The following is a 27,588-nucleotide window of genomic DNA, read 5'->3' on the forward strand; positions in this document are numbered from 1 at the left end:
AATTCAGATGCAGGATTCTAGAAACCCTCCCAGGGGAATCAGCTGGGCTCCCTTTTTTCACTGTCATCAGAACTTCTACTTCCACAAACTTCTTTCAGCAGAAATAACAACCTGATTATTGAAAAGCAGGAACTGTTAATCTCGTTGTAATTACGAGCTTCACTTTTATCCCCAAAGGTAAAGGAATCAGGAGAGGCTTTAGCAATGGCGGCAGTCCCCTTACTAGGGGCCGAGGGGAGTGAGATTGAAGCTGACAGCTCCAGACCACCTCCTAAAGTGCCAGCCGTGGCTCACCTACTGCAGGAAAGTTTAACTTTGACTGTTTCTTCCATGGCACGCCTGATACGATTAAACAGGAATGAATCTATCGACTCCTCTGCAGGAAGAAGGCGCTGCTCTTATCCTGCCGCAGCTGCGGAAACTTGACCTCAGCAACGTTAAGTGACTTCTCAGTGGTCACACAGCCAGTGAGTGGTTCCAATTTGGCCTCCTAGCCACATGCCCATTGTGTGTATAAAAAGCTGCATTAACTTCTTGCAGGTTAAAAATAGGCTTGATCGATGCCCAAGTGATGAGTGGACCACCCGTCCCCTTGGCACGGTCTGCTTGCTCCACAGCCTTCAACACCCCCAGCTCCGTGCAAGGCGCTTCTCAGAGTGCAGATGTGAGAGCCCAGGGGGCCTGCGTGTGAGTCCCTGAGCTGCCACTCAGCCACCCGGTGACCTTGAGTGAGTCACGTATCTTGCCTGGCCCTCCCATCCCTCGCATGAAAAGTAAGAGCTCAGATACCTTCCCCAAAGAATTAGTGTGAGGTTGGATGAGAGCATATCCGTGAGAGCACAGGTAGAACCACGTGAACTTGCCAATACGTGTGATCACGTATTAGCACATGGCTGTGAAGTGTTCCACAAGGATAAACCTCCCGCCTGCCTGCCCTGCCGCCAGGGCTACTGTCGGACGCGGCAAAGTCTCAGATGTCCGTGTGCCTGGCATGGAACGAGTGTCTACCACGAAGGGGCAGAGGTGTTTTTAACGGGAAGGTGGACCCGGACACCTCAAAGCACAGCCTCTCCAGCAGGTTAAGGGCCGTGGTTGTGGCCTTGGATTTCTCCCAGCAGAAGCTTGCAGAGACTCATGGCTCGTCATCTTCCTCGTCATGGGTCCTTGTTTTCCCTGCATATTCCCAGCACCCTTCTGATGGCCATGGTGACCATACGGTTTGGACTTTAATTACTATTATATCTTATTGCCTGCCGGGAGCATTCAGGCTGAGAGTTGCCATTTAAACTATGTAATCAACGGGCTGTCCAGTTGTGGGGATGAGGTGTTAGGCTGGTCGATCTCCTGGTGTTACCCCAAAGGTTCTCCACTGAAAAGGTGATGTGACCCAAGCTGGGGCCCGACCGCTGCGCCAGCTGAGGAAGGAACGGTATTCTGACCCGGACACTCGGGCCAGCGGTGAGGGCCCTGACTGTGAAAACAGCTTTGGGAGATCAAATACTCGAACTCCGATCTGGAATTTCTCCTCAAGTTCAGTGCTAAGGGCAGGGCCTGTGACCTATGCTTTGCAACCCAGCGTCCTCCCTGGACTAAAATAAGCCCGGTCAGAGAAGGGGGAAGAGGATAGCCTAGGTCAGGCTGGGAATCACAAAAGCAGACCAACAAAGCAAACCAGACACCACCTCCCTGATTCAGAACGAGGGGAGTCACTCACGCCCCTCACCGCACCCCTCGTCAGCGTGGAGGCGGGGCTGGGGCACGCTCCCCGTGGTCCCTCAGGGGCCCAGGCTGCTGGGGCCACCCTCCTCTCGGGCGGGCAGGCAGCCCAGCCCAGCGCGCTAGTGGAGGGGGTTCAGTTCTGGAGGGATGCACGCTAGCCTGCAGGTGACGCTGGCGGCCAGTCCTGCTCATAACTCGCTATCCAGGGCTCGGTGCCCGGGCCCAGGAAGTGACGCCAGCAGCAGGAGACCCGGGCCCGGCAGAGGCGGCACTGAAGATTCCACATCTGGACGGCGGACAGCAGGCCCCAAGTCTGGGACCAGAGCAGAAGAGGAGCTACTGCGGGGTACGGGGGATCCCTCAGAGTCGGCGAGGAGATGGAGGGTCAGGTTCAGGGGGCGGCCAGGGAGTGCCGTGGGACCGGTGTGGTTGCAAGGCTGATGCCACCGCGCTGGACGCCGGGAGGTGTGGGGACCTGGGAGGGGGGATGCTGGGTGAGGGCCACCTGCCGGCTCAGAGCGCACGCGACGTTAGTGAGCTGCTGCAGGTGGACGTGCCACGTCCCTGCACTGGAGTGTTCAGGAGACAGCTGGGGGCTGGGGCTTTCTGTCCTTGCACACTCACCTTGTTTGCCACTCAATGGCTAATAGCTGGGCGAGTCCTCAGACTCACTAGCTTGTGGGTTTCCCTCTTCCATGGAAGGTTGGTCAGTGTCACCTGTGCCTTGTGGCCAGCTGCCTTCTTCTTGGCGTCTCCTTGGATTCCGTAAATTAATGGCTGTGGTTCCCAGTGGACAGCCCCCAACCGCAGGGGAGAGGCCCCAGGAGGGGCAGGCCCCCTTGAGCTGGTCGTTGTGTGACACTGTTTGATTAACTGCAAACCCCGGGGCCTCAGAGTCAGAAGCTGAGTCTGCACTTGATACTCCAGCGTGGGCCTTGTTAGTATCTCAGAAAAATAACTGATTGCTTTAATTCAGTGTGAAATTTAAAAATCAGAAAGAAGAGAAATCTGAGAGGAAAATGTTCTCTAAACGTGTGGGAAGAATTCCCACTGGTCTTGAGAAATGTTTCTCACAATTAATTACCTAATCCTGAGAGATTTTGATAAATAATATATGATGTTCAGTGGTTATATTTTTAAAGCTTTTTAATTATGCATCGATTGTGAGATTAAGATAAACACATCTTCATCTTTTTGCTGTAGAGTCTTAATGAAATTTGGGTATCGGTGGCTGAAATCTTGATGCTCTTGGGAATTCCAATTCCTTTTCGTCTTTTCTGTCTCCTTAAATCACATAAGGATGGGACACCATTTGCCCTAGTATTGAGAGTTTGTTAATACGTTCCACCAAAATGCAAACAGCAAATGCTTGATGGGAGACACATCAGGCTCCAGGCTTGTATGTGCTCGAAACAACTTCATCTGAGGCTCAGAGGCCAGATTCCTGCCTCTGCTCTTTCGCCACCGTACCTGCTTCCTAACCTCTTTGGGCCTTAGTTCCTTTTCCCTGGTCTGCAAACATAGTGCAGTGAACTCCATAACACTTCTCCCCGCCCCGCTATGTTTTTGTACTTAAACGTCAGTGCTGGGGACGTGCAGCACGACAGCATGAGGTCAGTATTGGCGCCAGGTGACTTTGTGGTGAGCTGCTGACCTGTCTGCGGCTTTCCTTGGTGGGTGTGAGGGGCGAACAGCAGGGCGGGGGGCCAGCACGGGGTGCCACTGTCTCCTGCCCCACTCCGCTCCCCCGACAGGACCGTATGATCCTCAGGGGATCCTGACCCGCCTTCTCCTTGTCCCCGGGGGAAACTGTCTGCGCTCAGGGAAGCAGCCTGCCTCTCTTCCTTTTACCCACTTTTTCCTTTCTTTCTATAAGATTTTCATTTTCAGTATAACTCTTCTCTTTGCTCAGGGCTGCCCTTGGGAAGGTGCGGGGTGGCGGGGTTGAGGTGACAGCTCAGCTTCTCCATGTCAGAGCCACCTGGACGTGGAGTCATGGAGAAGATGCACTCTTATCTCTGATTCTATGAACTGGGGCCGTGCCTGGAAGGCGATTGCAGAGCGTAGGTCTCAGGTCAGCCTCACCTTCGTACTCAGCCTCCCAGCAGTGGGAGAGCTGTCCTGGGAAGGTCACTGTCGTGGTGTCGGATAATCCCAGAGTGACTCCTGCACTGGCCCCAAGGGCAGACACACAGGCCCCGTGTCTCCACCGCACAAGCTTGTGGCTCTGAGCCCCAGAGCAGGTCCCAGAGCCCAGTGCCCATCATCCCCAGGGCGAGCAGAGCATCTGCTCCCTCTGGCTCCAGCTGATGAGTCAGCCCCTCCCCGGGACACAGCACCTCCCTCCCAAGGCCATGGCTCATCCGTTCAATGGAAAATAGGCACCCAAGCCAGGAAACTGCCAGGTGCCGGCTGTACCCAAAGAGGAGGTGACGTTGCAGCTCTTACCGGAAAACACCCGTCCAGCACCTTGTTCTTTTTGCAGGAATACGTACATCTGACCCTTGCTTTATTCATAGAAAAACCAAACAGCTGTGGGGACAGGAGCACGGAAGGTGTCGGGGTTTTAAATAGATGTTCCTGGGAAGGTGCCCAGTTTTCCAGGAGGTTATGGGGTCACTTCAAGAAGAAAACAGGGGGCTTCTCTGGTGGTGCAGTGGTTGAGGGTCCGCCTGCTGATGCAGGGGACGCGGGTTCATGCCCCGGTCTGGGAAGATCCCACATGCTGCGGAGCGGCTGGGTCCGTGAGCCATGGCCACTGAGCCTGTGCGTCCGGAGCCTGTGCCCCGCAACGGGAGAGGCCACAGCAGTGAGAGGCCCGCGTACCGCAAAAAAAAATAAAAAGAAGGAAGCAGGCCCTGCCCAGCCCTCAGGACAGAGAAGGTTCTGGATCCACTCCGAACCCTTATATTTTCGGTTCTTTTAAGTGTCTGGCTCACACTGTCTTAATCACTCTCTGACTTCTTCGTGTCCCCATCACGTGACTTCCGTTAAAGGTTAATTCTACCCCCCCCCCCGCTTCCCGCCAGCTGGGTTCCCCCCACAAATCCCTGTGCCCGTGTCCCTACACAGATGTGAGGAATTTGCATGTAACAGAATCCATTCCGTGAGGACGCTACTGTGAGACCTAGCCCTGGCCCACGCCCTGGACTGATTCTGGAACCTCATGCACCGAGATGGTGGTTAATCACATCCGAGTCATATGGTACACATCTTCAGCACCATTTAGGCACTTTGGCAGAATGACCTGTTCTGAGTTAAGATTGTAAAAATATGAAAATCAGAAAACCAAGCAACCACTAATCAATTAACTCAAGAGCTAATTCCTTAAACATTTTTTCCAAATTTCCTTCTCTCATGATGTTATCAGTACCTGGTCCCCAGTCTCTTTTTCAGTTTCTGTCTTTCGCTGCACACTTGCAGATTTGAGATCCTGTGAGATGTGAGCCAACGTAAGCTTGTCCTAAGGGGGAGGTTTATGAAATAGCTTAGGAAACGCTGATGGTTAGAAAATCCGCGGCCACCCGCCCACACCACGGGGAGAGTCTGACGCGTGACGCTTCCCCCGCCTCCCGTGAGCCAGGTGCAGACGGCAGGCGTGGGCGGGCAGTGCCTCCTGTCCTGGCACCGTGGCTGCTTCCGCTCAGACAGCACTTCCAGCCTCCGGCCTCTCCACCTGCCTTGCATTGAGGAGGCTCTGGGTCCTAAAGGGAGTTGGGGTCAGAGCCCCCAGAACTTAGGGACAGAGGCACAGACTTCAGCGCCTGGCAAGTCCTCCCCAGATCCTCAGCATGCCAGAAGTCCCCCTATGTTCCTGGGTCAAAGGAAGGTTTCCTTGGACTCTTCAGGGAGCGTAACACACTGCACCTTGGTGGCCATGCGGGTTGAAAGTCAGAAATGAGAAACCATTCTGAGTGGTCATGGCTGAGATTTGTAGAAGACCAGGTGAGGCAGGGGTCTCGCTACCTGCCACGATGTCCAGATGCTCTCCACTCAGGCCGTGTGGGTCTCTTTCTATGTGCTAGAGTTTTATATAATTACCTTTGTTTCATTGTGAATTTAACTGACTCTGGAAAAATCATCATTAAGGGAACAAAAAGCTGAAGGGGGAATTGAAAACTATGTAAAGGAAACCTTTCAGGCTGCCAGGGAGTTGGCCTTCTCGGGGTCATGGGCTTTACTGACTCTGACTCAGATGCTACAGGATCAGGAAAAAGGAAGTGATTTTTCCCGCACTGAGATCTCCCAAAGCAGGTGACACTAAAACAGATGATGCTTAGCAGGAGATGAGGAAGGAGTGTGTGTGTGTGAGTGAGTGTGTGTGTGTGTGTGTGTGTGTGTGTGTGTGAGAGAGAGAGAGAGAGAGAGAGACAGAAAGGCAGAGACAGAGACAGAGATTTTACCAAAAAAAGAGAGATTTAACAAAAGTTTAAGGACTTTCTTTGCCCTCAGTGTGGCTGGCTCCTTTTGGCATCGCTGGAGTCCTAAAACACTGCCGCCCTTCACGCGGGACAGTGAGAAGTAGAGTGGCCTAGTTGCTTTTACACGGCAGACGGATTTGCAGGTGGTCATCAAAGGGCCATCAGAGGCCTTGGGTGCCCACCCTACAAGAGCAGCTTCTTGACAATTCCCTACTTAAAACTCGCCAGCCACTGGAGATGCATTTGTGGACTTTTTCCCCCAGAATAAGTAAAGGAGGACGGGAGAATTGAGGCAATCTATCGGTGTTTGGAGAAGCTGCAAATTAGTAGCCAGCAAGGTTATGATGAACATCTGAGTGATCATGCCGTGGTAAAAATCAAACCCAGACTCATGTCTCCTCCCTGAGGATGCTGCCCCCTGGTGGCCAGCCCAGGAATATAGGGGTGCGTCTGCCTGGTACTCCAGTGCTGATGTGCGGGGATTGGCAGACTGCTCTGATGATGATGAGATGCTGGCGGTGAGTAATGAGCAAATCACACGGCGCTGAGGAGCGAGGTAGGCTGCGCGCGCGGCGAGGTAAAAGCTCCTTTCGCCCCCTGGCTTGGTGTTCGCCGATTTCTTTTGTAACTCCCATTTAATTCTGCTCTCGGCACCTCGGATAAAATGTTTAGTGACCGAGAAAGGCTGCAGATGCACGCGGGAATAAATAAGATTTTCTGTATTTAGAATGAGGCCATTTATTTCCGAGTACAGATACATCAGGCAGGTTATTTATGTCTTTTGCAGTTTTCCAGGACCCCGATTTCTCCGGCGCTTTGGTTTTCTCCAGTCTGTACAGCAACGGGGGTGTAGTGGCAAGCAGTTATTAACACTGAGAACCCACGGGGCCGGCTGTTTCAGGAATGATCCCAAGCGCTGTCTCACTGTCTGCATCTGTTCTGATCTGCATCTCGCCTCATTAAAAGATGACTCTGTAACACTGATGTGACCCAGACGGATGGCGCCTCCAAATGCTGAGCCGTAGCCCGAGCTGCCGGACTGCTCGGGGCAGGCAGGGGAAACGGGCTGTAGGCTCGGCGCCTGGTTGGCCGTGCCCCGGCAGTGTTTGGACGAGCAGTGGACCAGGAATCTGGACACTGAGCCAGCCCCACCCTCTACCGTCCTGCGAGTCTGGGAAACAGCCCTGGGGAAGTGTCCACTCCACACTCCCCAAGGACAGAGTCCAGTCAAGACTCTGGCACTCCCTTTGAGCAAGCTGCCCGTGTCCCTGGGCCTCAGCTTTCTCCTCTGTGAGATGGAATCACAGAAGCAGCCCCACGGTTGCTAGGATGTCAGTAGGGTGGTCGTAGTACCTGGCACACGGTGAGCTTTGGGTCGCTAGTAGGACAGGTGACGTACCTGCCCTTCCCGTCGCACTAGATTACGGTGAAGCTCAGGGCACGTGGGGCCTGTTGGTCCCAGAGCCCAGGGGGTTGTCTGGTTGCGAAAGTGGTCCTTCCTGCAGCATTTATCAAGAAGAGAAGAAGCAGCCAGACTGGGAGAAGCTGAGCTCAGGCACATGTGAGCGAGGCTGGGAGGCTCCAGAGAACATTCTGCGAGTCAGAGTCAGAGGAGGACCAGGGCAAAGTGCTGAGCTGCGTCCTGTCTTCACAGCAAGGCACCTCCCCTCCGAGTTCCAGAGGCACAGCTTCAAAAAACATACCTGTAGGCGATCAACTCTGTGGGGTTTGGAGGCCCCCAGGAAGCCCGAGGCCCTGTCCCTTGGCCAGGAGATAAAGCCTCCCCGTGGGAGAAAGGGGAGCCCCGTGTTTGTGGTGAGGACACAGCCCCAGTGGATTCTGCCTTCTCTTCATGGCCTTTGGCGCCTGGTCCTGTTGGGTGCTTGTTAACAAAGCCCCTCCCTTGTGAGATCCCCCCAACCCCAGAAGTACTAGCACACTCTTCTCAGGCTTCTGGAAATTTCTCCCTGCAGTTATTTTATTCACAGAGAGATTCTGGCAGCCCCTTTCCTTTGGACTGCACTTGGCCAAAAAGCATTAGAGGAAACAGAGCAGAGTTCACTTGATTTTAGACTTTCGTATGCTCTTTGCATCTTGGCAAAGGGAGAATTAACTCATGGTGACTGTTGCAGTTCACTCTAAAATGAAGTTGAAATTTTCAGCCAACTATTGTACAAATTTGAGAAGATTCATTAAAGAACTGCTGATCCTACAAAACACAACTAAAATATACCGCCTTTATCTTAGAAGTGAGTTCCCTCAGAGGATGGGGACTCCCACTGGAGCCCTTCTCTAACTCAAGGGTCAGCTCCTCAGAACTGGAGTTTTGTCTCCTGCCCTGCATTATTCCCAGGGCCGCGGGAACTCACAGTTCCTGCTCCACTTAGAGCTGGTAGTGTAGAGGTTAGCTAGGAATGAGTGCGCCGGAAGAAGGCCGTGGGAAGGGTACCGGGTGCCGTCGCAAGCTCACCCAGAGCAGAGACCCGTCGGTCCCGGGGAGGGAGAAGCTGACCTCACCCCCTGGAAGAGCTGCTCTGTAATTGGCCCTGAACCACTTGATCTCCGTTTGCCTTCCAGCGCTGTCTGCTTTACAGTGTATATATTTGCATTTCACTCCATAAATGGACCAAAAATCGTAGGCTCTCAGAAGGTTGCCAACCTGCAGTTGTCGAGGTGAAGTCGACCATCCGGTGAGAGTCGTGTCGTGGGAAGAGACGGGTCTTGGGGTCTGGCAGCCCTGGACTGACTCCACCACTTACCCACTGTCCAAACTGCAGCGAATTAATTCCTGGGCAGGAGCCTCACCCGCCTCCTCTGGGAGGTGAGAGGTGGCGCCTTGTGGATCCGCAGTAACCCGTGCAGCGCCCAGCACCACGGTCACTGTCAGGCTGTCTCCGAGTTACGGCTGTTGCTGCTTGTGCTGTTGCTCTCGGAAAATGCCACATTGGTAACAAACAGAACGATTTCCATTTCACTTTTCTGACCCTGGGTGTCCACGACCCTCCCAGAAGCACACCTTCACCCCACCTTTTAGCACTGGCCACCACAGTAGGGGACAGCGGTGCTCAGGACCTAGGAGTGGGGGACAGTGTGCAGTTGTCACTCTGGTGGTGACCATCATTTAACCAGGGTTGGGGTTTTGCCAGAAAGTGAGCCGTGGACCAAGACGGGTAGCTCGGCCCAGCTCCCGTCCTGGCTCCCGGGAAACCCCATGAATGTGGCCGTCGTGGGTATTTCTGTGGCACCACCACTGGTAGTTCTCACGTTCTCACTTGCGGAGCATTTCCTGTTTGCAGGACGCTTGTGCGGGACGATGCCCTGTCGGTGCTGCTCTGATCTCAGGCTGTCCCGGGGCCTGGACGTGCAGGCTGGGCTAGAGAGCTGGGGAAGTCTGTAGGGTCCACGTCAAAGGCAGGGGAAGCCCTATGGACGGACGTGACCCCACGGGATGGGCCCCCTTGGCTCTGATCACCTCTCTTTAGTCTAGTTCAAGACATCTGTTGAGCACTCACTGTGTGCCGCGCACCGTGTGGGCACCATGTTTGCCCTCCGGCCTGGGGTGTCTTTCTCACTGGATTTGAGCAGCTCTGGACACAGGAGGTGGGAGGCCTTCCAGGGGCGACCTGACCCCGCTCCGCCAAGGCCTCCCCTCCCCCTCCTCCAGCCCCGCCCAGACTCTAAATCTTGCCTTTCCTTCCTCTGAACACTGCAGAACTAAGATGTAGTCCTAAGTTGTTGGGTTGCCCAAGTTACAAAACAGGACTTAGCGAGGGTTTATGGAACTCGTGTCATTGTTCAGTAATTCGGCTTAATATTATACGCGGGCGCACGAAGGTGCACGCCGGGGGCCAGCCTGGGAGGGCCTGGGTGTGCAAGTAGTACCGGCACACACCTGTTGACGCCCCAGGACTGTCCCCGTGTGAAATCCATGGAGCCCTCCGGCTCGGGCCATGGCAACCACCTCGGCTGCTTCAAAAGAAGGGGGGGGAGGGGAGGGGGGAGGGGAGGGGTGGGGAAGTGGGGGCTTCCCCCGGACCATCGCCACCACCTCTGCGTCCTCTCCCCTCCACGGGCACAGCTGGTTTCGGAGGAAGAACTCTCCGCTCGGGTACGTGGTCTGGGCTTGGGGCAGAGTACAGCTCACCTTCCCACCTGGAACTGGGACCTCGCGTCTTCAGCCTGAGGCACACTGAGCGACTGCAGGCTGAGGCCAGGTGCAGGACCGGGAAATTCAGGGGGCGGGAACAGGTGGGGACGGCGTGGGCTGTGGGCAGTGGCTTGGCCCTGAGCTCAGAGATTTGCCAGCTTTGCAGCCTCCCGTCCACGCTAAAGGCAGCGCGGCACCACTGTGTGACCGTACCTGGGGTGACCTGGATCCCCCTCCCGTCGTTCACGCCGAATTTCTGAGCTGTGTCTCCCTAGTCAGCACCTATCTGTACAAGTCGAAAGGCAGCCTCTCGTTCTTTGAACAATAGAACCAAGACTATTTCATAATTTGCTGCAGTTATGGGTGTGGAAACTGTTCCGAGTGCTGTTTATAATTCAGTTAATTAACTTTCTTTTTTAGAAATAAATACAAAAACTTGAGACCTAATTTCCTGATACACATTGTTTTTGGTATCCATTATGTTTAAAATACGTTTTCACTGATACTAAGAAATAATTATGCAGACTATCTCAGGCTGATTAAGGTGACTATTGCTCTGTTAGGATTTTCTTTGAAAATATGTAATGTAATGAGCTTTTTCTGCAGTGCATCCTAAAAGGAAATATTCTCGTCTTCTAATTTTAAAGCTGAAGTCAATGTATAAAAGAAATGTTACATATAATTTTAAGGCTATAATTTTGTTTGTGGTGAAAAACTCTAACTTTCAGAAGAGGACAAAATAGAGCCAGCACTTTTAAGAAACGATTTCTTCATAAATACAAACGGCGGCAAATCTCAGTTGGCAGTTAAGTCACTATCCAATTAAAATTCCAATTTCAGAATGTCAGTCATTTTTAACTTTCTTGTGAATATTATTCACAGGATGATCAGCTTTGGCAAAATACGAGGAAGAAAAATCTGACTGTCTAAGGAAATTGAAGATCACTGTGGGGTTGATAATACATCTTACCTCAACCAGTCACTATTGTAGATCATTAAGTTACTATCCAAGAGTACTGTGGTGGAGCGTTCTCTTTTAAATGGAACACATTTCAGGAGCTGAACTTAAAACCATTTCTGGTCAGTGCCAGGGCACAAATGGCGGACTCTCTCCAGGGCTACCTGACCACCTGGCAGTTGGCCTTGCAGAGAGTAGCAGTGGGGGGATGATTTGCGATCTGCTGACCAAGTTCCTGTTCATTTCATGTTCAGTGGCACGCACAGGATCCAAAATCACAGGTGGGCACAGGGGCCGTGGTGGGAGAGTGGTAGGAAAAGCAGAATGGAGATGGGAAGATACCAATAAATGTCTCTTTCAGTATTTTCCACAGATATACTCCTTTCACATACTAGCTGTGTCGTTTGAGCCAATTATTTAAACTTTTCTCCCTTTAAGTTCCTTAAGGGAAAAATAAGGGTAATAATGTTACCTACCTGGAGTGGTTGTTTGGAGGGGTAAATGAAAACTTACTGAAACATGCACGCACGCACGTGGACACACACGCATGAACGTTTTGCCTGTAAGTTTTGATGGGAAGAAGGAAAGAATGATTGGCCCAGACCTGGGGTTAGGGGAGGGGTCACAGTGAAGTGCTGTCTGTGTCAGGGCTGCCAGACGAGGTAACCTCCGCTTTCTTCTTCACTTTGCCTGGATCAGCCCTGTCTTCCTAGCGTTACTATCCTCGCCAAGGTCTTATTAATTATAAAAAAGAAAAGTGGGGAGGAGGAGTTCAGTGGGTGTTGGTTTGGGATTTTTTTGTTGCAGGCAATATAACTTTTTACAAAATGCGCCCAAAAGCGCTTTACAAAATGAACAATGAAAAAGCAGCAATGCTTCTTGCCCTGAGCAGCTAGTGTATCCCCTGAGGCTTGCTGTTCCCAGCGAGGCAGAGGAAACCCGCCAGGGCCCTCCAGGGAGCGTGAGCCATTTGCTTTTTCTCTCCTCCAATTACCAGGACCAGCGGCGAGGGTGATCGATAGTGAGGTTTCCCTGATGGAGAGCTGGTTCTGTCACCAGGTGCCCAGGCACACCAGACACAAGGCCGTACCACAGTGGCCATATCAGTTTGGTCCAGGCTCATCTTCCATTTGAGCTTCTGCTCCCTCAGTTGGGACCCTGACTACCAATCTCCAAAGACCCAGGCTGATGTGCATTCCATGATAATAACAGATGTTGTGCAGGACTTGTTAGTGTATGTATGTATAATAACTAATATAACTCTTACGACAACACAGTGAGGTAGATACTGTTATCATCCCCATTTTACAGATGAGAAAACTTGAGGCACCAAAAGACTGAGTCACTTGCCTAAGGTCACACAGCTTGTGAGTGGCCCTGCCAGAATGTGAAGCTCAAGAGTCTAGCTCCAGGGTCCACCCTCCTGAGCACCGCATGCCGACGTGTGTAGGGCAGGACGCTGTGCACATGGCTCCCTCCAGGTCCCTCTCCATGACGCCTTCGGGGATGGGCAGAGTCACCCTCCCGTCCGACCGCCACCCAGTGGTCAGCACTGTGTGATACCTGACTTAGCACACGTGCTACTCATTGAACATTAGAGCGGAACAGAGGAAAACGAGATCTGCCACCACAGTCGACACCGTCCTCCCCATCCACCTCTGGTCCCTCCAAGGATCACATGCAGCCTCTCCCCTGCCCTCACCCACCCCTCCCCTGCAGCCCCTGGGGAAGTGACTGCCCTGCAGGGATCTGCATGGTGTCTGCAGAAGCCCAGCCCAGTTCACGCAGGCTCCCTCTTCTCTCCTGCACCCGACCTCCCCACCCAAAGACAGCGCACAACTGACACTGGGCCGACAAGCCTTCATTGCTTGGGGTCTTGCGTGATTTTTTAAATGCAGGCAAAGTCATTCTGCAGCAAGAGCCCCTTCTTCCTGTGGCCGCCTGCCCTGAGGATGAGGGAAGTCAGATGCTTATGTGCAGGTCTCGTTTTTCCTGGTCCCTGGTAAGGTTTTTCCCTTTTGTGTGAGATCCTTAAGGCAGAAGCCAATTCCCTGAGTCTCTTCTATACCCCAGAGCATGCATCGCAGCACTCGAGGAGCTGGTGTTCAGCGTGGTCACTGGGGGAAGGTCCTGGGCACACAGGCGGGAATGTTGACCTTGAACAAGGGCCCGCGACCCCACTCACTGACACCAGCACACCAGCGGCTTTGGAGCTCTGGAGGCCACCTCCAGGTCCTCTGTGGGCAGGTTGGCAGGCAGATCAGGAGATGCTCAGAGAGGCCGGGGCCGAGGAATAGGGGGCCGAGCTCGTGTCCTCACCGAGCACCAGGTCTGCTCTGCGCCTCCTGCCACATCCCGAATGCGCCCGCCGCGCCCGGGCCTGCCTTCAGGCTGGTCTAGACTCACAGATTTCCAGTAGACAAAGCCTGCCGCAGCCTTGGCCACCCTCTGCTTGTGGCTGCTGGTTACTTTGCCAGGAGCTCAGGAAACAGGATGGTGTTCTGTCTGGTGGCAGACATTCTAGAACCTGCTCAAAGGAAGTTCCGTCCACATCTAAGTCAGGGTGGGGAAATGGGCCGTGGGGCCTGGTCGGGGCGTCTGCAAATCCGGGCCCGCGCCTGGTTGTCCATGGGACCAAATAAACTGTATGCCACCGTACAGTTAACTGTCCGTCCAGTATGTGCAGGTGCTCTTGTGATGAACGAAATACAAATTATTCTAAAAGACACATTGACTATTTCAAACTGGATTAAAATGTGGAATCTGCAGTGTTTTCCTGTAAGGAGGTGTGCTCGTATTCAGAAAGGTTGAGAAAAAGTAACGTAAGCCAAACCCCTGATTTCACAGTCAAGGAGGAGAGGCCCAAAGCCGCGGGATCAGAGCTGGGGTCCGGGTCTCCCCAAGATGGCAAGTGGCCTCCGGAGTAGCAGGTGGAAACCATTTTCTTAGGCGATGCTATTTTTGTGTGGATTTTTCTCCAAAAGTCACTTTTCATTCTACTAGGACATTTCTCACTGTTGTGGGGCCCAAAGCTCATGTGACCTGGGGGACCCTCCTCAGAAAAAAACTCTGATAATGAGCACAAGATTGGGCCTGAGAAGGGGCCCTGTGTCTTCAGCTTCTCCAGCCACCGGCCTGTGTCCCTGCCGGGTTCACCTTCCTGCAAGTTCTCCAGACTTGGCTTCTTTTCCCTGGAAAGCACACCTTCTAGCTCAGGGCCCCTGATGTTTGCGTGTGTTTGATTGTCGTTTGATTATCTTCCTGATCAGGACCTTAATGCCTCCTTCACACCAGCATGGGAATTTAGAGTAAGGGAGGGGATGCGGAGCGGGAATCTACTTACACGTGAGGCACGCGGCTCAGGAGCGTGGGGCCCTCTTGCCCAGCACGGGGGGCAGCAGGAGGCCCCAGGAGGCAAGGCTCTGCCCCCAGGGCCGGGCCACGGGACCAGCACAGAGACCAGAGACTGGCTGGCTCTTCCCTCCCGGTCCCCGAGCCTCGGGAAATCCAGCTCTTAGCAGCACCTCCTGCCTTCCTCACATTTGTCTGAATCCTGGCCGAGGCCCACGCTGGGACCCCGTACTTCAAAAATAAACTTGAATTCAGACTGAGAGCTTCGTTCTAAAGTGCTTCCTCAGGGGAGGGGTACAAGTCAGCAAACATGGTTCTCGTTCTCCGAGTCACTGAAAGAACGTCGTAAGAGCCAGTTTCTCTGTGTGTCCAGCACTGAGCGTGTTCTCTGTCTGCTTTATTAGGCGTTTGGTTATCCACTGAGTGATGAGTGGGCGGACAGCTGGATGAATGAACATCTCTGACACGTGGTCCCCTGCCCGGGCGTGGGGCGGGTAAATAGAGGGCAGCGGCATGAGTGCTGGAAGCTCCCTCAAGTGCCCGCGGTGAAAGTGAAGAGGAGAGAGCAGGGAAAACCCAGAGAGATGACCACGCAGGAACAGGAGCCCACCACACCAGCCCAGGTTTCCTCCTCCCTCCACCATCGTTCTTTTCAAAGCTTTTCTTAGCTGAAGTTGTTCTCAGTGGTCTAAATACAAAGGCTTAAACAGTGGCCCCTGTAAGGTGGGCAGAGCTTGGCAGGCACAGCTCTCCTCTTTCCTCTGCACCAGCTGGGAGGCTGGGCTGGAGCCACCTGAAGGTGCGTTCCCTCAGGTGTCCCATGAGCACAAGATTGGGCCTGAGATTGAATCCCAGCTGGCTGCTAGCTGGGCCCCGAGCTGTGCTGGCAGGGACATCTGACACGTGACTGGGCTTTCCCACAGTGTGGTGGGCGGTCTCGACGGGGAGCAGCCCACGCCGGAGAGAGCCCGGAGCGGGGGCACACGGCCTCTCGTGACCCAGCCTTAGAAGCCACACACGTCACTTCTGCATCCTGTTAGTTCAGCGGCTGCAGAGGACTGCTCCGGGTCCAGGGGAAGGGACCAAAGCCTCACCTCTTATTAATGGGAGAGCGTCAAGTCCCAGAAATTTTGCCAGGGCCAATTTTGGAAACTACTGTCTGCCACGCTAAGCAAGGTGTCGAGCTCAGTAGAGGAATTTATACTAAGGTATAAACGACTCCCCAGGGAGACAAAGAGCATTGATAACCCAAAAATGACGTCAAGAGGGTTCTATGCGTTCAGCCTTGGAAGATGCTTCTGATGTTTGTCTACACCAAGTGGCTGTGCACCCTAAGATCTCCCCCAGATGAGTCCACCCAGTAGTTAAATTCACGGACCAAGTGTGGCACAGGAGCCTACAGGGCCTTGGGAAAAACAATAAAAGGTAATCGGTCAAGCTTACGAGACTGGGGGTTTGGAAGCCATAAACACACAGGCCTCCTGTGAACCTCTTGCTTTAAGCGATGGTCTAGCCACTTCTGCAGCAATTATAAATTCAGGGACATCTTGTTTTCTGCTTTTGGAGGCAGTCTATGAATTTACATGGTATCTCTAAGATAACACAGTCTGCTTCCTGACTACTGCATTCTCGACAGAAAATCCAGGCAGCAGGGAATTCATGGTGTGGCTGGCCCGCCCCAGTAGTAAGCTGGAGCATCAGACACGGGAAACAGCTAAAGTGTAGAAATGGCGGACAGCTGAACTGGAGGCAGGGGGGTGAGCATTCTCAGTGTTGCCGCGCCGCAGCGGGGCTGTCTGTGACCTCTGGCTGTTCAGAAACGCAGAGAGAACGCAGAAGTGTCTCTGCACCCCTCCCCCATCCCGAGCTACACAGCTCATAGAAATGTGTGTGTGTGGTCAGATTTAGCCTTCTGCTCCTGATAAAAGTGGGTCTTGGCCTTCCCGCCTGCCCCAGGAAGATGAGGCTGCAGGAGCCGGTTCTGCAGGAGCACGTGCATTGCAAGAGCCCTGAGAGAACACAGCAGCAGGTTCCCCAAAGGACTCTGAAGCCTCTCATTTCCCTTCTGTCTCATGTTTGCGGCCCCTAGTCTGCCTTGGGGTTCTTTTCAGCCAGACCCAGTCCGGTGCGGCCTGTCGGCCTGGGGAAGCCTGGGCTGCAGCAGTCGAGGAGACACAAGCCTGCCTCTGTCCTCGGCCTCCCGTGACCAACTGTCTCTCCCCGCTGCCTCTCCCCACGCCCTTCCAGGTCTGCACGACCCTCCATCACCCCTGTTGACCCCCATTTTCCGACATCTGGTGCAGAGGTCGCCCCCTGGGGGATTGCAGGTCCAGCCTCAGCTTGCGAATGGAAGTAGAAGTCACTCTTCCTTGTTAAAGTGCTGTCGGAAGACAGATGAGCGAGTGTCCTTTCCTGGGCACGGGTCCTTTGCAGACCCCCTAGATTGCTGGCACTCTGTCTTCTACTTGCGAGTGGTATTGACCTACAGCTCTAACTCCGTGGATTTGTCTGATGTTGAGGACCTGAGGAACTTTGTGACCTACTCTGGACCGCCTAGGTCCGTACTGTGGCGTTTGCCACCTGCTTGGTCTACAAAGTCTCACCTCGTGTCTGCTCTCCAGCCAGCAGAGCAGGGAAAAGGCAGTAGTGGACCCCCCTTTCCTTTAAAGGAGGACCTGGAGTTACTCAGAGCTTCTGACCTAGCCCATGGACAAGAGTTCCCCGCTTCACACCTGACTTCACACCTCCCCCCGCTACACACAGGAGGCGGGGAAGGGTCTTTATTCTGGAAGACCATGTGCCCAGCTGTGATTCATTGCTTCCTTTCCTAAAAGAAAGGATGGGTTATGGGGGAACAGGTCACATGCCACCTCCCCAAGGGCTTTCTCTAATTTCCCCCCAAAAGAAAGAGACCTGTGTCCCCAACCCGTACCGTCCTGAGGTTTCTGCTCACCTGGGTGAGGGGTGGGAGTGGTGGTCATATTTTGTTTACTACATTTCAGACTACAGAATTTCATCTCTCCAGTGCTCTGGCCTAGGGTTTAGGATGTATTGAGCCGTCAGTCTTCAACTCCATCAAGTTAATTTCTCTCAACCTCCAGTTTCTCAGCTGTCAAAAGGGGCTTAATCCAGGGTTCTTGTGAGTATCCAAGATTAGCAAAGGCAAGTGAAGTATGTGGCGAGGGTGAAGGCTGTAGAGTAAAACATGACGTCCCTCAGGCGCACATGCACTCGTTGGTCATCAGGCTCAGGAAAGGATGGTGGAGGTTTCCCTGCCAGGCGTGAGCAGACACAGTGGGGTGTGGTGGGGCCTCGGGGGGGCACAGCGCAGGAGAGGGCTCCGGGCAGGAGAGCCGGCCGTCTGAGGAGCGAGGAGGCCTCGGGCTGTGGCTCTGACCCTGAGCCTGGCTCTGAGACTCCTGCTGCTGTTGTGTCCCCGTGGTGATTGCTGGTGACTCTCCTGGTTGAAGACTGTGCGGGGAGCGCTCGGCAGTGACGCGCCGGGTCCGGGCCAGGAGGGCGGGCGGAACCTTGGCGTGTAATTGCAGGCGTTTAGATCTTAAGAGGAGCGGCTGATCTAGCGCCGGGAGGGCTGTCAGGAGCAGATGAGCTGTTTCATGCAAAGTGCTTGCGGCAGGGTCCGGCACATGTTAAATATGTGTTCAACCAAAAAGTGTCCTTGAATCTGACTGGGGTTCAGGAAGGGTCCCAGTCACAGCAGGTCCCCAGCATGTTGGGTGGAAGCTGAGACAAGCCAACTCGATCCGCCCATTGGAGGCTGGGACGGTCCGTGCCAGGGCCTGCAGGATGCAGCCCAGCACACTCAGCATCAGATGCGTGTGTGTGAGTGCGTGAGTGCGTGTGTGAGTGCGTGAATGCGTGTGTGCATGTGCGCCGGGGGCGGAGGAGGCCAGGTCCAGGCCAGCTTGTTGTTAGGGCTTAGGCCAGTGGGCACCCCCCATCCTTGTCAGGTCTGGCTTAGAAATTCACCCTGCTGAGTTTCAGGGCGGAATTCAGCTGACTCTCTCCTACCAGCGTTCTCCCAGCAAGCAGCTGGTTCTATGGCAGCCAACACAGTCATGACCTTGTGCGGACTCCTGGGGCTACCATAACAAAAGACCACAAACTGGATGGCTTTAAACGGCAGAGATGTGCTCCAAGTCTAGAAGCTGCAAGTCCGAAATCAGGGTGTCTCTTCCAGCTTCTGGTGGTGGCAGGCTTGCTGTTCCTTGGCTTTTAGACCCATCACCCCACTCTCCGCCTTTGCCGTCACCTGGCATTGCCCCCTGTCTGTCTCTGTGTCTCTTTACTTTTCCTCATGAGGTCACCAGTCATATCAGATTAGGGGCCCCTGCCCGCTTCCAATACGACCTCATCTTAATGTACATCTTAATTACATCTGCAGTGACCCCATTTCCACATAAGTTCACATGGATGGGTACCAGAGATTAGGATAGCATATCTTTTAGGGGGACACAGTTCAACCTACAACGAACTTTTAAGCAGAACCTACTCTTCTTCTGTTCAAGTAGGTATATATACTCCCCCCCAAATAATTTGGAAGCCTGTCTCCTATATGCTAATAAGACCTTCAACTGAAAAAAACACACAACCTAAAAGATGCAAGTTGTGTCTTAATCAGGGGCCTTACTGAGGACTATAGCCTGGGAGAGAGCCTCTCAGATAGCTCTGAGGGACTGTTCCAAAGAGGAAAGGGAGGAACCGGGATATACAGGAGTTTTTGCTGAAAAAAATCATGTGATCAAATATCAAAAAAGTGCTGCTAATCACAAAAACCAGACATCTCAAGTTCATGATTGTAGGGCTTTTCTATGTATGGGAAGATTGCAGGAGTCTGGTCTCACTGAAATTATTCCTAGATATGCATCATCACGATCTAGGGCCAGTATCCTGTTTTTCTCCATCCTGAATTCCCCTCAGGGCGCACTGTGGGCTGCAGTGGCTGGTGGCTTTAAGGCAGCAGCATCCTTTGTTTACTGAAATGGCAGGTGACATTTTTCTGTCAGCAGACCATAGGCATGCATTTCCAGAATGCAGTGCCTGTTTGATCAGATGTGACATATTAACCGGCAAGTACACGAAAGTCACCCGCAGAGCTTTTGCTTGAAAGGGGCTTGTGCCCTTCCCCCACCCCAGTATATACTGACTGTACTGCCTGGAGTGGGCCCGAGCGTCTGTGACAGAAAGCACCCACCGTTCCCGCGTTTCCCTGAGAACCTCCCTAAGTGATTCCGGGCAACTGTGGTGGACCGACCTTGGGGGCCCCCTCTTACTCTGTATTTGGAAGACTCGAGAATTCCTCCTCTTGGCTGGACTGGCCTTCATCACCTTGAACCCGAAGGGGATTTTGTCCTTCCAGGTATGGATATGCCCTTAACGTGTGTGGCGTGAATGACAGTTCACGTAGTGGACTTGGCTTCTTTGAGATACGATGCCAAGAAGTGAGGGCAAGGGGCCCAGATCCTGCCGTGAGCTGAAGCTGCGTGGATAAAAATTTCTGCCTCTTCAAGTGAATGTCCCCAAATGCATCTTTCTTACTTGATTCTGAGAAGGTCCTGGACGGGACAGGGAAGGTGGAAGGGAAGCTGTATCCTCCCGTTCTCACGCGTTACTTGTGCTTTTGCTCAGAAAGGCAGGTTTCTCCTGTTGTTCCAAGCCAAGCGTTCGTGCAGTTAATTGAGTTGATGAAATAGGGTTTTTCCCTGCAAAACTCTATCCATAAACTACATTTGCTTCATGGCATTTAAGCCAACTGCCTCATGAATCTAGAAGCTTGAAGAGAACACGTGGAGAATAGGGACGTTCTCAGTTAACACAAAAGTGTCGCGATTTCATTTGCCTGGTCCTTTTCCCCAGAGTTTCTTATCCTTGCTTTATCTCTTTAATGAGCAGCTAACTCACAGGAAAATAGAAACACCAAGGAACAGTGTGTTACAGGGCATTTGGGGAAAATAAACGGAAGCCACCCATTGTGCATGGCCCGGCCTTTGGCATGGAGGAATTTCTTTTTTATTTGTGATCATCTTGCTGTGGGATGGAATTGAAAGGAACATTTGCCAACGCACACACCAGATATTTGTCATCCCTGAACCGTGTGGTTTCCAGATTCCCTTCTGACCAGCACATTTATTGTCTGAAGCCTGTGGTCCTTTTCTGCATCTGTGTTCTCTGAGCAGTGCATTGAGCTCAATGGAAATACTCTGGCATCTGCTGACAGAAGGGACAGAAATAGTACTTGTCAGCCCAGCATCAGGCCTCCCTTCTCCCCTGATTTTGTGTCTCTCACCCCTGCCTGTGTGACCCCCTGCCCTGCACTGACCAGACCAAAGCAGGAGCATTTCCTTTTGGTCTGAGGGCAAGTTCTAGAAATGAGGTGGGCCCATGACAGGTGGATGAGGAGCTAGCAGTGCCCTCCTGCACCCCTGGGCCCGTCTGGGGATGAAGGTGGCAGGACCCCCCCAGGCTGCTGATTTGCTGTTCCTCCCATTTCAGGAGGCCGCTCGGGGTCAAAGGGAAGCCTCAGAAGAGCTGTGTCAGCAGGGACTGTGTTGTCTGCTTGCTCTTGTGCGGTGCTGCCTCTTCTAGAAGGCTTTGTCGCACCCACCGCTTTTCTGTGGGGATGTTCTGGCCGTGAATGAATGCGCCGTGAGAGCCGTGGCCAGGCTCGCGCAGCTGGTTTCAGGCGGACGCCACCTCCTTGGCCCTCTGACCCTTGTGTCCCGCTCACTCCCAGTGATTCCCCTCATGCCCTGAAGTCCCTGCAGCACAGACGCCACTGAGCAGAATCCCCCAGAAGTTGCATGGCCAATGGTGCCTGTTTGTTCCAGCAGACCATCTGCTGGAGTCTGTTGTTCACTGTCCCACACGCGCCGGCCAGACAAGTCAGGTGGTGCTGGATAAAGTCATTTCTGAATCACTGCCTTCCACACCCGCACCTGAAAGTCACTTTGCTGGCCGCCAAAGACATTGGAAAATTACAAGCAATGGAGAGTTGGCTGACTTCCTTCCCCCCCCCACCCCGCCCCCGCCTCAGCAGACCTTTGGGTTTTTATGGGCTCTGCAGAAGCTTCTGAGTCGTTTCTCAGATGCCGCAAGGTCACAAAACGCTGTCAGGGAGGACATGTTAGAGGCAGCAGCTGTGCCCCTTGTTTGACAGCTGGGGGCTTGTTCGGGGCCTCCGCGGTCGATGGCAGGACAGGGGCAGAACCCAGGACTTGGGGCCCCTTCACCATCCTTCACTGATCAGCTGTGCTGCCGGCCTGGGATGTGTCTGGGTGATGGGAAGTCAGATACGCCAGGGGCTTCGTGGCGGATGAGACTCTACTGTCGGGTGCTGGCCCCGGGTCACAGTGGATCAGGGTCCCGGCAGGCTGCCGGCAGGCCTGGAGGAAAGCCCGCGGAGGGCCAGGGAGACTTATTTAGGGGGAGGCCAGCACTTTCTGAAGGGACTGACTCCTAGCATTGCTGCTGCGGGTCCCACGCAACATGGGGGCTTGTCCCACTAAGAAACCAGGCCAGTGGAGCCAGTGATGGAGGGACAGACTGCCTGGTTGGCCGGTCTCCTGGGAGAAGGAGTTGCAGTGCCCCACTTTCAGTCCTGAACTTGGCTATGGAGTGCCCTGACTGATGCGGCCCTGCCCCCCAGCCCCCCAGCCCCCGGCCGTCTCTGTCCTGCAGCCGACAGATCCCTGTGCCCCCCTGGCCAGGCCATCAGGCGGGCCCAGCTCCTGGCCTTGCTGCCTTGCTTCTGTCATCTCTGTGACCCTTCCCTCCGGTGGCCATCACCCCTTGGCTCTGCTCCGATTCACATCATTCCCTGTGTGGTTGATGCACTCACTCTGTTTTCTCAGGCGCCTCAGTTACCTTTCTGTCCCCACAGGCTCACAGAGCCAGTTTATGGTCTACACCTAATAACGACCGTTGAATGGGACTCACAGTATGTGATTATAGAGCTGTATCGATCTTTATTTTAAACACAAACTTAGGGGGATTTGGTTTATAAAAATACATAGCATGTACAAGGAGGAATCCGCGAACCTTAGAGCTGTTGTGCACCGAGATGCTCCTCTGACCCTAGCACTCTGATGAGTTGTACCTGGGAAGTATCTTCTCTTGGCTTGTTCAAAAGACACAGAATTGTTCTTTCCAGAATAGATAACAGGTCCTACAGCACTCACCCCTAGTCAAAACTCTAATTAGCCAAGACTCTTTGGGGCAGGCAGGAGTGACGGGTGCGCCTGGTGGAAGCCTGAGAGGATTGCTGTTTCCTCTTTGGTCCCGTAGAAGAGAAGGCCATTCTGTGCTTCTGCCATGTGGAGTGAAACCACCTCCATGCTTCAGAGTGAGGAGCCTGCTGGCCTTTGAACGCCTTCCCCTCCTGCACGGCTGTGCCTGAGGGGGTCTGTGTGCCGGCACGACCCCTCGGCATCTCCTGCAAGTCGATTTTCTGGGATTCAACCTGCAACACAGTTTACTTCCTCACTTGCTCTGCCTGGCTGTGCCCTGCTTCAGAGTGAATGTATCTCCTCTAATTCTGTTTTTCTGATCATCTTAAAATAATAACCCACAACAGAACAATAATAAGTCAATCAGAAAGGACTTGCTGGGCTCATCATACTCAAATTTGTGCCCCCCAAAAGGGTTTTTAGACAGTTAGCCTCTGTTCGGTTGGGCCTTGATTGACTGGGTTTGATTGATTGGCTTTGCTCTGCTAGGGTTTGGTGGTCAGACCAGGCACCTCTGAGATGAAGGTGTATCCCGGGCACAGGAAAGCCTCCTCAGAGGCTGTAAATGACCCCAAGGGGGCGCGTGGTTTTCTGTCCAGCTCCCGTGGTGCCTGGGCAGCGCTGGCCGATACTCCATCCATGCCATCCACAGTCCTCTGCTTTGTTTGTTTCCCTTAGAGGAAATTTTGAAGACCCACATCGCCCACTGGTGGTCTCCAGATGGTACGCGGCTCGCCTACGCCACCATCAACGACTCCCGGGTGCCGGTCATGGAGCTGCCCACCTACACCGGCTCCGCCTACCCGACTGTGAAGTCCTACCACTACCCCAAGGTAGGCGGGAAGCAGCAGCAGGACAGCTCTGCATTATTCATCAGCTCCCCCGCCCAGCCGTCTCCCAGCGTGGAGCTGTGATAATCAGATGTGTTATGAGCAGTGCAGTAAACAGAGGCAAGATTAATTATTTCCCATTACATTGCATTAAATTCCCATTTTTGCTCAGTTGAATTTGTCGGCAGGTTTACTTTCTTTTAAATAATGCAACTACCGTTAATCATTTGTCTAAGCTTCATTGCAACCAAAATACATCACCTCCCTTGTGAGTCCGTGGTGACAGAAACTCACACTACCCACTCGGGGGCACCCTGTCCTCTAGTTCCTTTTTTAAATTCTGGGAGGTCAGAAGGACCCCTGTCTGTGCCTGGTCCCCTGGGCCTGGGCTGTTCTGTCCTTGGTCATGTTCTGACCCATACTGTTTCTAATTGCTTCCCACAAAAAGCCAGCAGAACAGCAAGGCTGCAGGAGTGGGGCAGGGGACGGGTAGCCAAAGCCCGCTTTGTTAGCAAATCACAGCGTCCTGGCGTGAAGGGAGGGCCTGATGCCGAAACCTCTACCGCCCACTCAGTTGGAGAGAGGCTGGTGCCCAAGAGAGTGGACGCAGCTCTGCCTGCACCCACCTGGTGACAGGGTCCCCACGTCCACCTGGGGCTGCCTTGGAAGGACCCCTCCAGCCTCTGCCAGTGAGCCCTGGGCCTCGGCTTCCAAGCCATCTGAGGGCTCTGGGAGCTGATGCCATGTGCCGTGTATACCAGAAATACGGGACGTGCAGCCTACAGTTTGCAGCAAGAGAGGCGACAATGTCCAAGTGAGGCCAGTGATGTCCCCAGAGTCCCAAGCCAGAGAAAGGAAACACCAGGTGTATCAGTCAGCTCAGGCTCCGTAACAAGCACCACAGACTGTGCGGCTTAAACAACAGACATTTATTTCTCACGGTTCAGGAGGCTGGAAGCCAGAGATCACCTAGAAATGGAATGGTTTCCCTGGTGAATCCTTTTATGAGGGCCCCCCCAATCCAGGAGTGATGTAATGACCTGAAATCCAGAAAGGTACAGGCCCCCTGATTTTACAGTGAACTCTGGGACAGGTGCTCTGAAATTGGAATTATAAAGCCCAGATGGCTCAGGATTTGGGGTTTCACGTTTTAATAGAAAATCAGCATATTCTGGCCAACAGAATTCAGACACCCACTTCCAAATAGGAGGCATGAGCTGGTGACCCATCTGATGCCTGCCCTGTGTGGGCCTGAGTCCCTCCCTCACCCCAGCATCCCGATAGTGGGGGCAGAGGCGCCTGGGCCGTCAGACCCAGCAGCCTTGTCTTTCCTGCCCTGCCAGGCCAGCGCTTGTCCAGGGAGGAGGAGCAGGGATGAGCAACTTCCTCTTAAAGGACCGTCCTCCCCACACTGAGCCTCTTGTGAATCTCCTGGCAGACTTAGTGCCCAGGCCAGTCCAGGTGAGAGGCGGCTCACTCACATCTCTGTCCCCTTTTACTTCCCAGGCTGGATGTGAAAACCCCAGTATCTCCCTGCACGTCATTGGCCTAAATGGACCCACGCACGACCTGGAGATGATGCCGCCTGACGATCCACGGATGAGGTTTGCACCCTTTCCTCAATTATGTTAAGACGATAATAATGAAACCAGTGTCCATTTACATCGTCTCTTTAGGCTCAGATTTATTTTCCTGCTAATCTAAACATCCAAGAAAAAGGTCCATTTTCTGAAGTTTTCCTTACTGCTTTATGATTTGGTTTTTCTGGGAAGGGAACACCAGTCAAACCAATGCTACTATTTCTTGGCTTATGTCAGGTCAGGCCCAGATTCTCCGCCCTGGAGGCTGGGCTTCGGGGGCGGTGGGGGGCAGGTAGGACTGGTCAACCACCCACGTGCAGAGGGAGCACACGGCCTGGCACGTGGCAGACTTTGGAGGGCGTCCCTCGGATGGACAGATGCAGGCTTTCCAAGAGAACCCATGTAATCGGCCCTCTTGTGGATGGCGCCCCATTTTCAGAGCACTGTTTCAGAGCGCTGCTGTCTTTTGCCAGCTCCGGGAACTGAGTGGTGGATCCTGTTCCAATAAACCAGATCTCCCAGTTGGTATAACAACTGCAGTTGGTGGAACATGTTGACAAAGGCAACTGTCCTGTTATTAAGGGCTGTAGGTGGATTTTATTTCCTAATCAAAAGAACTGAGTAAAATCTATCTTTGTGAAGGGGTCTGAACATCAATTTCATTCTGTCCCAAAGTTCAAGCAGTCTGGGGACTGGCTGTACTTCCAGAGTCCACTTATATCAGCGTTAGACCTCGCTCTGTTGAGAGTATTGATGGGAGACTCAGAAGGAGAAGGGAATGGCACCAGGACCCACCCGTTTACAGATCTGCAAGGCTACACGTGGGCCCAGTTAAGTGGAGAACGATCCATTCTGAGGGTCAGCAAGTATCCAGCCCACATGTGGCCGTGACTCCAGCCTGAGTCTTCACTATTCAGTTACGGAACTCTCCATTATTAGTAACTTCTGGCAGGAGCTGTGGCCTCAGCCACTCTTACTCCTCCACAGGCCCAGCACAGGGCAGGAACATGGGCACTTGGATCCACTGGTCCGTGATGGCGTGGACTCCTCCTGTGGTGGCTTCCACTGCTATCCTTGGCAGGACCCATCTGCCTGGGGCCTCTGCAGGATTCCGCCGAGGTTCTTTCAGCTCTTCTGTCTCCAGTGATGTGTAAAATGCTGTGAGGTCCTCAGGTGGACAGACCAAGCCCAGGGCTGCCTGCTACCTCTCGCTCCCCGCCCTGGAGCAGCCTTCCTCCTCATGCAGCTGGCCCCTCCTACAGGGGTGGGTCCTTAGTGTGCACTGGTCCCTCCTAGGGGGATGGGTCCTTAGTGTGCACTGGCCCCTCCTAGGGGAGGGGTCCTTAGTGTGCACTGGCCCCTCCTAGGGGAGGGGTCCTTAGTGTGCACTGGTCCCTCCTAGGGGAGGGGTCCTTAGTGTGCACTGGTCGGGGAGTCGAATCAGTTTGGCTGATGATATTCTTGCTGGGATAGAAGAAACGTTGCGATTATTGCTTTGTCTTCTCTACCGAAGACCCAGGTATTTCATTGTTTTCTTCCAGCTCCATCCGTGCCAAGCCTCCTGGGGCCTGGTCCAGCAAACTCTCTGAATTAATATGGAAAGTCACCTGGAAAATTTAAGCCATCTGTTTGAGTTAATTGAAAATCTCGTGTAGTCCATTTGGTGATGCTGTTTCCGCAGGCTTGATTAGCTTCAAGGACAATGAAAAATTCACCTCCGTCAGGGCTGTTGAGACACGGGCCTCAGGTTTTTTGCTTCTCCAGTTTCCTAAGCTAAACGCGGTGATGCTTTTCCTATGCAGTGTAAATCGCAGAATGTTAATGTCACAATTTCTCATCTCCTTCTCCGTCACAGCCTTGGGATTTTTCAGAGTGAGCGCAGATCTATCAGAAATCATGCAGTCAATGTGAGCAGCCGTTTAACGAGCATTTATTATTTGCGTCCGTTAGACTGAGAATTTAGCATGAATGAAACACGGAGGTTACGATGCAGGGGAAGGACAGGCCTTGAATGAATGGTTATAAGCAAGTGAAGGATTGAAGGCTTGAGAGGGGGCACGTCGAGTGGGGGGCCTGGAAGAGGAGACCCCCCAAGTCTGAGGCTTTCTCACCCCTGCCCTGCCGATATTCGGGGCCAGGGGGATCCCTTGCTATGGGGGCTGCCCTCTGCATCGTGGGGACCTCAGCCACATCCTTGCCTTCCCCCAGTGGGTGCGCATGACGGTCAGAGATGCCCCAGACTGGGAACCGCTGGTGCTCAGCCGCACGCCAGCTTGTCTGGGTCCAGATCCCAGTTCTGTGCTCTTCGCCTGCTCCATTCTGTGTCCTCAGCTGCA

General features: G+C 53.4%; 1 protein-coding gene across 5 annotated transcripts in view; it reads left to right on the forward strand.

Moving 5' to 3' along the window:
* Positions 1-27,588, forward strand: part of DPP6 (dipeptidyl peptidase like 6) — a gene marked incomplete at both ends in the record, with an annotated part of 1,037,088 nt that overhangs the window by 880,206 nt on the left and 129,294 nt on the right. For all 5 annotated transcript variants that reach the window (XM_082846708.1, XM_082846710.1, XM_082846707.1 and 2 more), the window contains 2 exons: positions 23,521-23,675; positions 25,179-25,276. In XM_082846708.1, coding sequence (XP_082702834.1) covers positions 23,521-23,675; positions 25,179-25,276 — 253 coding nt within the window. The remainder of the gene's footprint in view (positions 1-23,520; positions 23,676-25,178; positions 25,277-27,588) is intronic.

Source organism: Leucopleurus acutus (genome assembly GCF_964270905.1).
Source record: "Leucopleurus acutus genome assembly, chromosome: 9".
Lineage (NCBI taxonomy): Eukaryota > Metazoa > Chordata > Mammalia > Artiodactyla > Delphinidae > Leucopleurus > Leucopleurus acutus.